Source organism: Musca domestica, unplaced genomic scaffold (genome assembly GCF_030504385.1).
Source record: "Musca domestica strain aabys unplaced genomic scaffold, Musca_domestica.polishedcontigs.V.1.1 24, whole genome shotgun sequence".
Taxonomy (NCBI): domain Eukaryota; kingdom Metazoa; phylum Arthropoda; class Insecta; order Diptera; family Muscidae; genus Musca; species Musca domestica.
This window is the reverse complement of record NW_026712272.1, coordinates 6,885,555-6,900,149: the sequence shown is the minus strand read 5'-3', so window position 1 is coordinate 6,900,149 and position 14,595 is coordinate 6,885,555. Positions and strand designations below refer to the sequence as shown.

Here is a 14,595-nt window from a genome sequence, read left to right as displayed (position 1 = left end):
GTAATATGCACTCTACAATAATGAAAGTTGGTAAGCGACATCAGATACTGCCCAGTAATACCTCTGCGAAATTGTATCAAGATCGGTTCAGATTTGGATATAGCTTCCATATATATCTTCAACCGATTTGGGGTTAATTGTCCACCAAATGTCCAATATTAGTCCAAATGATCTGAATTTCGGCACATCCGACCAAATTCAGTATAGAAGGAAGAACATCAAATTCGGTTCAGATATAGCTTTACCTCCCATATACAGAGTGAGATAAAAACTGCAACAAAGTCTAACTCCATTATTTTTACATTTTTTTTTTTAAATTTTGTTGAATGAAAGCAAAAAATTCCGGCAATATCATCAAATTTTAGAGTAACTTTAGATTTTTTCGAATTGGTCACCTTGGCACGAATTATGGTCTTCAAACTGCCAATAAAACCGCCACACGCAGCCCGAATGTTGCTCTGCGGTATTTTGGCCCATTTGGCCCGCTTGCTTGAGGTGATCGACACTTTGGTATTTTTTTAGTGCCGAACTTGCTTTCCAAAATACTCCCGACACAACTAGAAATGAAGCGAGGAACCACATTTTGTAAGCATTCTTGGGTGGCGCATGCTAAGTGTGATGGTGCTGAGTCCTGTTGGAATGTCCAAGGTCTGCGGCCAAAATGTTTGCGTGCCCAAGGCTTTAATACACCCTCCAGAATATTTTCGCGATAATATTCGGCATTTATTCTGATGCCACGGTCGATTAATACAAGCGGGGAAAACCATCGGCTATTATGGCGGCCCACACCATCACCATAGCCGGCGCTTGAGTTCTTGAGTGGCCAACTGAAGGTGCACATTTTCAGCTGACCAGGGCAACGAATGTTTTCTCATCGGAGTAACCCAAATTCGGCAGTTCACCTCTTTCGGCCAAGCGAAGCAACTCTTTAGCTCTTTTGAGTCTATTTTCTTTCTGCTGCGGTGTAAGTTTTGCACTTTTTCGAATTTCAATGGCTTTACCCCGAGCTCATTTTTCAATATTTGCCGAATGGGATATTGCAATATGTTCACGAGCTCACGAACCACTTTTCGGCCACTGCGACGCGGCGCGGGTTTCGGTCAAGTCGCTTATTTACTTTTCGAACCATTTCTGCTTGACGAGCGATTTCTGGTAACGAGCGACGGTACGAGACACAAAAGCTTTATTCACATTTAAATGCTGGAGTGCTCTAACGATAGCCACTTGTGGTTTTCCAGCCAAATATAAAGAAATCACTCAGGCTTGAATTCCATCACGAATAATTTTTTTTTCTGTAAAAGTTGGTTGCAGTTTTTTCATCTCACCCTGTATATGTTTCATCCGATATTTGGTACCAGAAATCTTATAGAGCTCGGAAATACCTTTGCCAAATTTTTGTCAAGATCGGCTAAGGTTTGGATATAGCTCCCATATATATCCTTAATCCGATTTCCGGCTTATTGTGCAAATAATGGCTAATATCAGCCCAAATGGAGCGAATTTCGCGACGTATGTTTCCATTTGGCGAACTCGGCTCCGATATATATTTTTCTTTAATATAATCCATCTGCACTCTATGGCAATGTTATTTGGTATAAAAGATAAAAATGTCTCCGTCGGATTTAATGAAAATCGGTTCAGAATTGCATATGCCGCCTATATATTAGTTCCCTTTGAAACCAAAGCTATAACCGCTCTAAAGTCAAATATTGATAGGTGGTGTGATCTACTTGAAATAAATTCTTTTTTTACGGGAGCTCTACTAAATATGCATAGTGGTGTAGAGTATCATGCAGTAGGTCCCGCCAGACTTTTGACTTTTCTTCACGGTTTTTTTTTTTTTTTGCAGAGGAGTTAATTTATCCCCTGACAACCCAAAATGCCAAATTAAAGCTTGTTGGTAATTTGACAAAAATCGGAAGGTAAAATTATATGGAGGATATACCAAAAAGTTGTCCTGCATTGAATATTGTTGGGGAGAAGCTAAAGTACCCACTGAGATGTTGAAATATAAAAGAAACGACAGAGAAATGGGTGTAAAAATATCAAAAATGCCGCAAATCAGGAGGTGCCATTATATAGGGTCATAAAAACAATGGTCCGCTTAGCATTTTTCTCCCATATTAAAGCCCCTTTGGGAAAATTTAAAATCAGAAGGCTCCATTATATGGGATCTATAACAAATAGGCCGCTTAGATTTTGTTCCATATTTAATACGGAAAATTTAATTTCCATATTAAAGACCCTTTGGGAAAATTTAAATATTCGTGCCAAAAAAATGCCCACCTCTATTCCCAAAAATAATTTCCCAACATTTTTTTGCGATTATATATTTTTAATTTTATTTTCTGCTTTATTATTTTTTACATATTTTCTTGTTGTTTATTTGTATTTCAATATTTAGTTTTGTTTTTTTTAATTTATTCACATTAAAACAAAATTACTATTTTAAATTATACACAATGACAAAAATTAAAAAAAAAACGACATTAAATCACAACTAATTACTTTAAGAACACTATTTCTGATTTAAAAACTCTTTTTAAATATGGGCGACTACATGTGAAAAAAAAAGAAAAAATAAATTACAAACAAATTAAATTATTAGACAAATATACAAAATAATGTGTGATTGTTGTTGTTGGGGCGTGGATTCTCTTATCTATATAAAAAATTACATTATGTTTTTTTTTAAATAACATTTTTTAATACAATAATTATTGTTGTTGTTCTTGTTTTGGGGTTTCGTTTATGCTAGTATTGTTGCGTTAAAATATTAAAAAATTGAGGAACAAGGTTGGTTTGTTTTTAAAAGGGGAGAATTCCTTTACGAATTTCATTGTGGAAAACAATGGAGCAAACTCCTTATGGACATAAAAAGGGTTCAAAAATACTTTTTGGAACTAGAATAACTTAAATTTTTAAAGGGGGTGTAGTTTGAAAAAATAATAGGGGAACTTTGGAAAAATGTATATTAAAAAATCCACCTCACTGAGGATCCTTTGGAATTTTTTTAAACCAAACCCACTCTGCGATCTTTAGAAACAATATTTGTAAAAAAAAATTAAAAAAAAAAAATAAAGTCAGTAACTTTTAGAAAAATATTTAATAAAATTTCTAGTCACTGGGGGGAACTTTAAAAACATATATTAAAAACAAAAAAAATATGTACATCACTGAGGCCCCTTTAAAAACTTAAAAAAAAAAATAAAATCCACCTCACTCATGTTCCTTTAAAAGATTTTTATAAAAAATTCAGGCCATTGAGGGCCTTTGGAAAAAAATATTAAAAAACGGATCACTTAGGATCTTTGTAAAAATATTTAAAAAAATGAAAGCCGCTAAGGGACAAGGTTGGAAAACTTTGGGAAAATACATACAAAAAAACATGAGACTGAGGCCAATTAAAAAAAAAGAACAAAAAAAAAAACACAAATCTACCTCAGTTAAGTTTTTTTGGATTTTTTTTTTAAATCCACGTCACGGAAGGGCCTTTGAAAAAAATATTGAAAACAAGTAAAAAAACAGTAAGTTCGGCCAGGCCGAACTTTGAACACCTTCTACCAATTGGAACGAATTTGGAAATTTTAAGAAAATAAAATCCGTTAAAAATTCTGTTAAACTTTAAAAAATACCGAATATAGCCACTATATTGGGGTCTATACGACGTGAACCTACATAGGCTTGGTTTGTCATAAGCCATTACCATATTCATAATCTGAAACTTGAAATAAACGGTGAATAATATAGCTAAAATCATGAAAATACCGTATATAGCATATATGGAGGTACCTTTATATCGGAGCTATACGAAGACGTGGACCCGCATAGACAATTTTCTGTTACAGGCTGTAGCATCCATTACGAACTTCAAATACGACATCTCAAAAAATTTTGGTGAGTATTGTACCTAAAATCGTCAAAATACCGAATATCGAGAGATACCGTTATATGGGGGCTATACGAAGAAGTGGACCTGCACAGACAATTTTCTGTCTTAGGCTGTAGTATCCATTACGAACTTCAAATATCAAATTTGAAACAATTCCGGTGAATAATGACGCTACAATCACCAAAATACCGAATATCGAGAGATACCGTTATATGGGGGCTATACGAAGAAGTGGACCTGCACAGACAATTTTCTGTCATAGGCTGTAGTATCCATTACGAACTTCAAATACCAAATTTGAAACAATTCCGGTGAATAATGTCGCTAAAATCATCAAAATACCGAATATGGGGAGGTACTGATATATGGGGCCTATACGAAAACCTGGATCTGCACAGACAATTTTCTGTCTTAGGCTGTAGTATCCATGTCGAACTTCAAATATCAAATTTGAAACAATTCCGGTGAATAATGTCGCTAAAATCATTAAAATACCGAATATAGGGAGGTACCGTTATATGGGGGCTATACGAAGACGTGGACCTGCCCAGACAATTTTCTGTCATAGGCTGTAGTACCCATTACGAATTTCAAATACTAAATTTGAAACAATTCCGGTGAATTATGTCGCTAAAATCATTAAAATACCGAATATAGGGAGGTACCGTTATATGGGGGCTATACGAAGACGTGGACCTACATGGCCCATTTTCAATACCAAAAGTCCTGCAGACATAATATACATTTGAGTATAATTTTATTAATCTACTTCATTTCGTTCAGAAGATAGAGTGATTTCCACAGACGGACGGACATCGCTAAATCGGCATAAAATTTTATGCTGATCAAGAATATATATAAATTGTGGGGTCTAAAATGTATATTTCGAGGTGTTACAAACGGAATGACAAACATAATATACCCTCCATGCTATGTTGGAGGGTATAAAAAAAATGTTAGTCATGCATGTTTTTATGTCAGGTCATTTTGACCGGCTAAAAGTTTGACCACGACTAGAAAATTATTCCAGAGATATAATCGTGAAATAATTTCTTCCTGCTTCAAATGAAAGAAAAATGGCGAAAAATGTATTTATTTTCTTAATATCCAATTTTGTGGGTCAAGATCCATTTCTCCACCCAAGTGAGTGTTGACACTTTTCTTCTCCTAGTCCTTAGCTACAAATGGGGTAAAGACGTGAAATAAAAATTCCCTATGGTTTGGAAGATATATCTCTTTCAGAATGACATCGTTTTCTACGAAAATTTAAATGCAAACAAGAGGAGTGCCCTAAAAAATCAAAAGAGATCAAAATCGAAAAAAAGTTGTAGTCACGCATGTTTTTAAGTCAGGTTGCTTTGACTAATTGCCGGCTGAAAGTTTCCCACGATCAGAATATTATTCTAGAAATATAACCGTGAAATAATATCTTCCTGCTTCAAATGAAAGAAAAATGGCGAAAAATGTATTTATTTTCTTTATATCCAATTTTGTGGGTCAAGATCCATTTCTCCACCCAAGTGAGTGTTGGCACTTTTATTCTCCTAGTTCTAAGCTACAAGTTTGGCAAAAACATTGAATCAAAATTTCCTACGATTTCGAAGATATAGGTCTTTAAAAATGACATCAAGTATCAAGAAAATCGAATTGTACGCGAGAGGGGTAATCTGAAATCAAAAGTCTTTAGGGGGTGGATATAAATCCCAGCTATTTCTGGTTCCAATAAGTACTTCTTACAAAAACAAATTGTTAAAATTTCTCCATTAGTTTGCACCAATGTTTACAAACAAAAAATATATAATTTTTAAGGTTATGTTTCAAGCTTTGTTTTGTGTGTGTGTGTGGAATGGATCATAAATATGTATTCATAGAGGGGAAATATGTATGTAATTTAATTTAAAATTTTGTAAACATTATTTGCATTTAAAAAGTACATACACACAAATATAGTACATAAAACGTACTAGTTTTTTTTCTGTTATTTGTTTTTCTTAATTCTTTTCTAAAACAAACATAACCTCAATATGTTTTTCTTTCATTCTATCTATTTTTTAATATGTTTAGTTTTTTCAATTATTTAAGAGAGAATCTATGGAAAAATCTGTTCTCAATTTATTAATGGATTCATCGTTATTATTCGAATTGAAATCCGTTGATGGTAACTCCTGTTCCTGCATTTCATTATGGGTTGATGGTGTTGGCTCCGGTTGATGCATGGTCTGTGTTTTCATTTTATTACGAGATTTTCGTAAAAATTTTGTTGAAATATTAAATTTTCCTGGTTTGTGGGCTAAATGCATTTTACTGGCATGGCGGAAACTTCTCAATTCGGCCAATGTGTTACCGGATTTTTCCAAAGCCATGCGTTGTTGGCCAGACGTTGATGATGACGATGATGTTGGTTGTTGTGCTTGCAGCAAATCGTGACCAACCACGTCGTCCTCGTCTTCATCATCATCTTCATCGTCGTCGTCATCTTGATTCAGCGGCTGATTATTGGCATCGAAACTTTTCAAAAATCTCTGAACTTGTTTCAACTGCTTCTGGGTTTGTGTCTCCAGCAGGCTTTGTTGTTTTTTCGCCTTCATGGCCGATTCATTTTCATCCTCGGCTTCATAGTTTTCTGACTGTCGGGATGATGAGGTGGTTGTGATCGGCGACGAAGAGTCACTATCACTGTCATTGATAATTACCGAATTTTCCGTTTTATTTTTATCCAATTCAGAGTTATGGGATTTTTTCTTATTCACTTGGTCGGTGGTAGTAGTAGAAGTAATCTGGTTATTTCCCGCTCCACCTCCTGCGGCATCATCAACGCCATCACCATGATCGCCGTCGTCGTCATCGTCATCGGAGGAGAGATTTATTATTTCATTGGTCTTCATTGCATTTTGGGTAAGTTTTGTCTGCTGTTTTTTGTGGTCCTTCGAATTGGAGTGTGGTTTCTTGTTTGCGTTGTCATCTTTTGCCATTACACTTTTGCCCAGTTGGCTATTGTTGCTAGGTTTTTTCGCTGATTTTGCCGGCATTTCATGTGAGTATAAATTTCAGCTGGCCTTTGGTATGTTATCGTCTCGCCTTAGTTGTGACTAAATTTTGGTATGAATAAATAGAATAAAAATAATAGAATTATTAAAAAAAATATTCGAATACATAATTCTCAAAAAAGCATTAACATATTTTAAAAAAGCTGGTTTGGAACATAAACATTTGACATTGAATTAAAAAAAAATCGCCTAACCTCAAAATGACATAACCTTAAATATTTTATGTTAATACATATTTCTCAAAAAAAAAAAAAAACATTAAAATATTTGTTTGGCTTCGAAGATAAACATTTGACATTAACTCAAAACTATTTTCGACATAACCTCAAATAAATGTTAATATCTATTTCTCAAAAAATAATAAATTTAATAAAAAATATAATAAAATATTTGTTGGATTCGAATATAAACATTTGACATTAACTCAAAACTATTTTCGACATAACCTCAACCGAAAAAATGTTGGCATGTCTTATGTAATGTCAGTAAAGACAATGATAAGGCTAAAGGAAATCAAGCCGTTACTCACATCCACTGACCCAAAAACCGCGTCTTTAATCGATTTTAGAAGAAAATGTACAGAAAAAGGTTAAAAAAACTTCTAGTGAGTTTATGAAAAACATTTTAAAAAATCACAACTCTGAGAGAATTTTGAAAATATATAAAAAATTATGTTTTAATATATTTTCAAAAAATCCCCACTTCTGGTGGTGCTTTGAAAAAATGTTTCTAAAAATCCACATCTCAGATTGTTTTTTTAAATATTTCAAAATTATCCACTTCAAACCCACGACTATGAGGTAATTTGAAAAAAAATAAAAAAAGGCACATTTCTATAGGGTTCTTTGGAAAATATGTAAACAAAAATCAGGTCCTTGATGAAGTTTTGAAAAAACGTTTTTTTAAATACACATATTTGGTGGTGGTCTTTGAAAAAGTATATTTAAAAAATCCAGAAGGTCCTTTGGAGAAATATTTTTAAAAAAATCACGTCAAAGAGGGTGCTTTGGTAAAAATATTTTTCAAAAATCCAGAAGGTCCTTTGGAGAAATACTTGTAAAAAATCCACGTCAAAGAGGGTCCTTTCGAAAAATATTTTTAAAAAATCCACATTACCGAGGGTCCTTTGAAAAAATATTTTTAAAAAATCTACTTCACACAGGTTCCTTTGGAAAAATATTTTTAAAAAATCCACGTCACAGGGGATTCTTTGAAAAAATATGCAAACAAAACCAGGTCCTTGATGAAGTTTGGAAAAAAAACTTTTTTTTTTAAATACACATATTTGGTGGACCATTGGTGGTCTTTGAAAAATTATTTTTAAAAAGGCCACGTTGCAGAGGGTTCTTTATAAAAAAATATTTTTATAAAAATCCACGTCACAGTGGGTCCTTTGAAAATGTAGTTTTAAAAAATCCACGTCAAAGGGGGTCTTTGGAAAAATATTTTTAAAAACTCTACGCCACAAAGGGTTTTTTGGAAAAATATTTAAAAAAAATATTTTATAAAAAATTGACGTCAACGAGGAACCTCTAAAAAATACTTTTAAAAATAATCATATCTTTGATGGACCTTTTTTTAGAAAAAATTTACGTAAAAAAATCCCTGGTTCGGATGGACTTTTAATAAAACCACACAATTCGGATGGACCTATTAAAAATATTAAAAAAAAAAAATAAAGCAAAAAACTACGTAAAAAATTTCTACAAAGGGGCTCCATGGAGCAACGACGTTGTCAGAAATGCCTTTAAATTATTTTGGGGGCCCAACACACAGCGGATCTTATATGACCGAAGATCCAGAACAGGCATTCTTCAGACAAAAAGGCTGCAACACGTTTTCTATAGATAAAAGATCCTAAATAGGCCTTCTATGATTAAAAAACCTTTCATTTAACCTCCTGTAGACTAGACCCTTTCGTAGTAAAATTTTCAAAATACTGAATATTTGAAGGTACCGTCATATGGGGGCTTCGTATACAATTTTTTTTGTTATAGGCTGTGGAGCCCATTACGAACTCCAAATTCCAAATTTGATACAATTCCAATGAAAATTGTGGCTACAAAAATGAGAATACCGAATATTGGGAGGTTCCATTATATGGGGGCTATATCGAAACAGCAAAGGTATTTTTTTGTCATACGTAGTGCCCATAACGAACTTTAAACCTCAAATTTGAAACAATTTGGGCGAAAGGTTTGGTTAAAACTTGGACTAATATGGACCAGTTTCAGTATCAACAATTTTACGAATCTAAAACACATCTGAGCCAATTTTTTTTACAATTAGTTAATTTCGCTTGGAAGCTGGAGTGATTTCCAGGCAGAAAGACGAAAGGACATGGCTAACTCGAAATAGAATTTTATACAGATCAAGAATGTAGCTTTGATGGGTTCCAAGACATTGCAACATCTTTGGTAATGAATATGAAAGACGGGAATGCGAATCAATCGATTTAAAGATAGACAACTCGGTGAAACCATCCTTGTACCACTTTCAGGTACTCTCTTTGAAAAGATCCTGGTTACTCATCTCCATTGGGAAATCAGAAATCAGGTCCCTGTAACAAAAATGACATGACTTCTAAGTGATGTTGACGAAGACACCACTGTCCAACTCTCTTCGGTTTGAGACATAGCGTTTTGGGAAAGCAAATTCTGCACGATCTGTTTTCATCCTCCGACACTGAACCAATAGTCATTCTTCAGTTAACCAGAAAACTACAGAGGCTAAAGACAACACGTTAACTTCTTCGTGGACCACAAAATTATGTTCCTTTTCGTTTCCCTTTCTTCTTTTAAATTTAGGTTAAATACAATGGACAACTACACATTCTTTAATCTAACCTTAACCATGAATATAAATACTTTACTCGAATATAAATGTATCGCGGAATGACAAACTCACTTGGACGTTATTTGAACAGATGTGCTGAAGGAAGGATCCTCAAATTGATTTAATTTTTTTCCTGGCAGAAGAGTTTATCTGTAGAGTTAAAACATAGATGGATAAGTATGCGTATGTATGGAGTTTATAAATCGTCAAAAAGAAATAGTTAATGCTATGACTTTGGAATTTTCTATGCAGACGCGTTTCCTTAAGGTTTCAAAAATATAGAATATTTTAAATAGTTTTTCTGGCATGCTGAGAAAATTCCAAAAGCATTTTCTTCATATCGTACTGATAAAAGAAGCTTAGTCATAGAAGGGCAAAATAAGGAAAAAGAAATTCTTAAGGGCGTTTTGAAATAACTTTTTTGCTCTGATTTTTTTTAATATTTTTTAAGAAAAATATAATCAAGATAATTTTATATAAACAATTTTTGAAAATTATTCATATATATATTTGTAAATTGATGTTTTACAATCATGACGGAGAATACGAGACACAAACGCTAGCGTGCATACCTGTCCATCTACGGTTAAGTAGAAATAATTGCTTTAGAAAAACAAATTGTTGAGCATACTTTTAGGCGCATAGTGGGAATGAATGCATTTCAAGCACATAAATTAAATCCATGCTAAGAAATGATTAAAATATGATTGGATCTTAGCAAAAATATATACAAATTATGAACGGCCAATTTTCCTGGGCGTAAGATTTTCTGGCTACAAATGTTTATGTTCCATGGCTTAATAACAAAATAGTAATGAACAAAAACATACATACAACTTAAAACAATTTATACATATATAAGCATAATTATATATGTATTTTTTAATATATATTTTTTAATATTTTTAAAACTAAGTTAATGTATCTGTTTCGAGGGGGGACAAATGAGGGAATTACAAAATTTTAGTGGGTGGTTACGTTTTGAGTTTGCATGGTGAGTGGTGGTTGGTTGGTTGGTGGTGGTGGTTGAGGGTCGGTGATTGATTTTAGGTCAGCATGAAAAGAATGATTACAATTTTGTTTTCATTGATTTACGAATCCCAATTTTACAAAATGCAACATGATTGATGACAAAACACACACACATAAATATGTACAGACAGATACAACAAATGGTGAGAGATAACGCGCTTTAACGAAAAGGAACGAACATTTCTTTGGGTTTTTTTTGATTTCCTTTTTCGAACGATCAGCACTTTCGCTAAGATTTTATTCTCAATATTAAACAACAATAACAAAAATAACTCTCTCGCTTGATGGTTGGTGGTTAAAAATGGGTGGGTGGTTGTTTGTTGGGGCGCCAGAAGAAAAACGAAAAGAAAATTTGAAGAAAAGAAATGAACAAACAAATGCAAAACTCCTTTGGAAGGATCCACGACGATGGAGATTGATGAATTGAAAGATAATTGATGGATGAATGAAGATGCCGTGAAGCATGAGAAAAAATCATGAGAGATGAGATTACAAACATTTTAGGCGCTTTGTTGTATTGTTGTTGTATTCTGTTGGTTTTTTTTTTTGGTTTTTCAACTACCTGCATATGGGCTTTATAAGGCCCGGGATAATTTGTGCCACCCTTGGCAGTAGTTGAAGTAGAAGAACAAGAAGAAATCTTGGAGGTGGTGGAGGAGGAGGAGCTGAAATGTGCACCAATGCTACCAGCACCATGTTGGCCATGATGGAGATGATGATGTTGTTGTTGGTGGTGATGGTGGTGGTGTTGAAGGCTATTATCAATCTTATGGGAAGATTTTGTCAAACTTAGGACACCACCACCCTGGAGTTGTATGGAACCACCACTACTAACACCAGCAGCAGAAGAAGAATGCTCACCATCTTTCATAGCACAAGAAGAAGAGGAGATATTAGAGGAAGAATTGTTGTTGTTGTTATTGTTCGTGGTGGGGGTGGTGCTGTTGACCTGTGAATGGTGGTATCCTCCTGCCATGCGACTGGCCCCACTTAGATTAGTAGTTGGATTTAGACAATTTGTATTAGTGGATAAATTACCTCCAATACGCGAAGTGGACATGAGATGTGGCAGCGTTTGTTGCAGTTGTTGTTGTTGCTGCTGGGCCGTAGATGCCGACGAGGAGATTGCATTGGAGGCGGAGGAATTCTGGGATGAAGATGATGTTGAATGGGACGATAAGTGCGTGTGATGCTGTTGCTGGTGCAATGTGGTGGTGGTGGCATGTTGTTGTTGCAAATGTTGTTGTTGATGGTGTGATTGTTGCTGCTGCTGCTGTGGAGGCATTGGGGGTGGTGGTGCATGATGCGTTGCATGATGTGGCATATGTTGCGGCTGCTGCTGCTGTTGTTGTTGCGGCATTGGCTGCATATGCAAATGTTGTTGATGGTGTTGCTGCTGTTGTTGTTGTTGCACCAACATCGCCGAAGAGCCAAGCATTTGTGCATTGCTGGCATTTGTATTGTTATTATTGCTAGTGTTGTTGTTATTGCTATTATTTGATGCAATTGCTCCAGGTGCTGCAGCTGAATGATGCCTACTAAATTTTGGTGGTTTTTAGTTTTGCAGGGTCACCACAAGGGTTTAATACGTAACATGGAAACGAGAGAGCATTATTAGTTTTGAAAATGTTCGGTTTTTTTGGAGAATAAAAAGATATCACGCGTCAATTGGGAACGAAGGGAAAATGTTGCCATGGTGGGAAATGATATTATCACAGAAGGGTTAAATATCTATGGGAAAGGTGGGCGGGGTTTCTATTAGGAGGGGGTTAATGGTGGGAAGCATTTAATAATGTCATATACTTAAAATGATATACTTATCAACAATACTTACCCCATTCCACTGCTGCCATGGCCTGCAGACACCATTGCCATGGCATTGCTATTCGAAAGACTGTTGGTTTGTCGGAAATCCAAACCATTTTCCATGTTATTGTTGGACCGACTCCTCTCCGTGGCGGAGAGCCCGCCGCCGGTGGCGGATGTTGGTGGTACTGATGCCATTGGTCCCGATGGTGTTGGCTGTCTTGATGTGCTCGACGATGTTGTACCCGATATGGAGGTGGTTGCCGCTGTGGCCAGCGATGCAGCAGTTGCCAGCGAGGAAGCACTTGATGTCACACTTGCGGAGGAGCCTGAAGAGGACGAAGCCGAATGATGACCGGTTGTTGAATTCATTGTGGCCGTAGCACCGGCGTTATTATTGGCCTGTTGAGCCGCCGCAGCAGCTGGAAATTCAAAAGGCACAATGTAATGGGAGGGCAATGGGCGTTTTTTTATAAAATAATTGGATGAGGGGTGATGAAATTGCTTTTTCTATGAATAATAGGTAATGATCCTCCACCATTACATAAAATATTTGCGGAAATTGACAAAATGTAAACATAACCTCAAAACCTAGATTCCTGAAATTGAATTTTTAACTTCGAATTTTCATGGGTGAGCCTTTTTAGAAAATTCGAAAAATGTTGGGCAATATTTAAAATTAAAAAATGTCCCTACAAAAAAAAGCATTGTTGACCTGCCGCAGCTGCTTGAAGTTTAAAAGGCCCAATGGAGTGCATTGCGTTTTTTTATAAAATATTTTGATGAGAAGGTGATAAATTAGCTCTTTAATCAATATTCGGAAATGATCCTCTCCACTGATGCAGAAAAAAATCTGTGTTTCCGAAATTGTGGACCGACAAATCCCATAATTAAATTAGATAAATTTTAGATATAAATATTGGGGGAAATCGCTCAGTTTTTTTGCCAATATAAGAGCTATATTTATTCAAAATAGTGACCCCTAGTGGGGAAGATACCAGAAGGAGTGGTCCGCTCTATCAGTTCTTTATACCAGATCATGTATTAGGGGAAATATTAGGATTAGCGAAATTCGAAGACAATCGGACTCTTCTTTCACATTTTATAAGTCACGGTTATGCACAATTTTCACCACAAGGTTAACAGAAGGTACCACAAGGAGTTTTCCGTTCTATATCAGATTTTCACTTGAAACTTTCCGCCCCTAGTACTTGGCTACAAGGATGCCTAGAGAGAAATGATCTGAAATTTTAATTCATTTCCGAATTATAGATAAAAAACCGAATTATAAAAAAATGCTTAAAACAATTTTGACTAAAATCTATCTATATATTTCTCAAGCAATTTTGAGTTAATAGGATCAGATTTTCGGGACCGAAATATATTTCAGCCTATAGCTTGCTAAGTTTAGGCCAAAAACTCTGTATAAATACCTGAGTGAATTTATAAGATATACCCATGAAGAAAATTTGAAATACTTCAAGAGAGAAAAAATACATGTGTATTTTAACATTTGAGAGGCTTCTTGTGCTTTTCGAAAATATTGCCCAAGAAACTTTTATTCTCTTAATCCTTGGCTACAAAAATGCGGAACACAACAAAATAAAATTCTTATTCGTTTTCGAGACATAATTGAGATTCTTTGAAATGAAATAAAATTTTTATATCTGAAGTTTGAGGAAATTTGAGAGGCTTCCTGTAATTCTTCGGAAATACTTCCCTATGAGCTTTTGTTCTCCTAGTTCTTAGCTACCAAACTACAGAAGACAGTAAAATAAAATTCTTATTCGTATCGGAGATATAGCTATCAAACTATTTAACTAAGTTAAAATTCTTCAAAAAAAAAAATTGTATTTTTAACGTTTGAGAAAATTTTGAGGCTTTTTGTAATTTTTTTCGGAAATATTGCTCAAGAAGCTTTTGTTCTCCTAGTCCTTGCCTACCAAAATGAGGAAGATAGTAAATAAAAATTCCCTTTCGTTT

General features: G+C 34.8%; 2 protein-coding genes across 10 annotated transcripts in view; both read right to left on the bottom strand.

The window, feature by feature from the left end:
- Window positions 1–5,961: 5,961 nt before the first annotated feature.
- Window positions 5,962–6,921, bottom strand: LOC105261515 (dentin sialophosphoprotein-like). The gene is made up of 2 exons (XM_011292263.1): window positions 6,202–6,921; window positions 5,962–6,111 (listed from the first exon to the last, which is right to left on the bottom strand). Exons 1-2 carry the CDS (start codon window positions 6,919–6,921, stop codon window positions 5,962–5,964), a joined length of 870 nt encoding a protein of 289 aa, XP_011290565.1.
- The window catches only part of LOC101887778 (protein AF-10), a 66,825-nt gene continuing 59,021 nt past the window's right edge, over window positions 6,792–14,595 (bottom strand). For 5 of the 9 annotated variants that reach the window (XM_059123389.1, XM_059123388.1, XM_059123390.1 and 2 more), the window contains 3 exons: window positions 12,641–13,034; window positions 11,369–12,344; window positions 6,792–6,981 (listed from right to left, as the gene is read on the bottom strand). In XM_059123389.1, the coding sequence (XP_058979372.1) occupies window positions 6,940–6,981; window positions 11,369–12,344; window positions 12,641–13,034 (1,412 nt within the window). In that variant the 3' untranslated portion in view covers window positions 6,792–6,939. The remainder of the gene's footprint in view (window positions 6,982–11,368; window positions 12,345–12,640; window positions 13,035–14,595) is intronic. The other 4 variants (XM_059123391.1, XM_059123392.1, XM_059123393.1 and 1 more) reach the window with 4 other exon arrangements.

Coding starts and splice junctions, on each gene's coding strand:
- LOC105261515 (XM_011292263.1), bottom strand. CDS start 6,921: ATGCCGGCAAAATCAGCGAAAAAACCTAGCAACAATAGCCAACTGGGC. Junction 6,112..6,201: donor AATTGAGAAGTTTCCGCCAT/GCCAGTAAAATG, acceptor ATGAAAACACAG/ACCATGCATCAACCGGAGCC.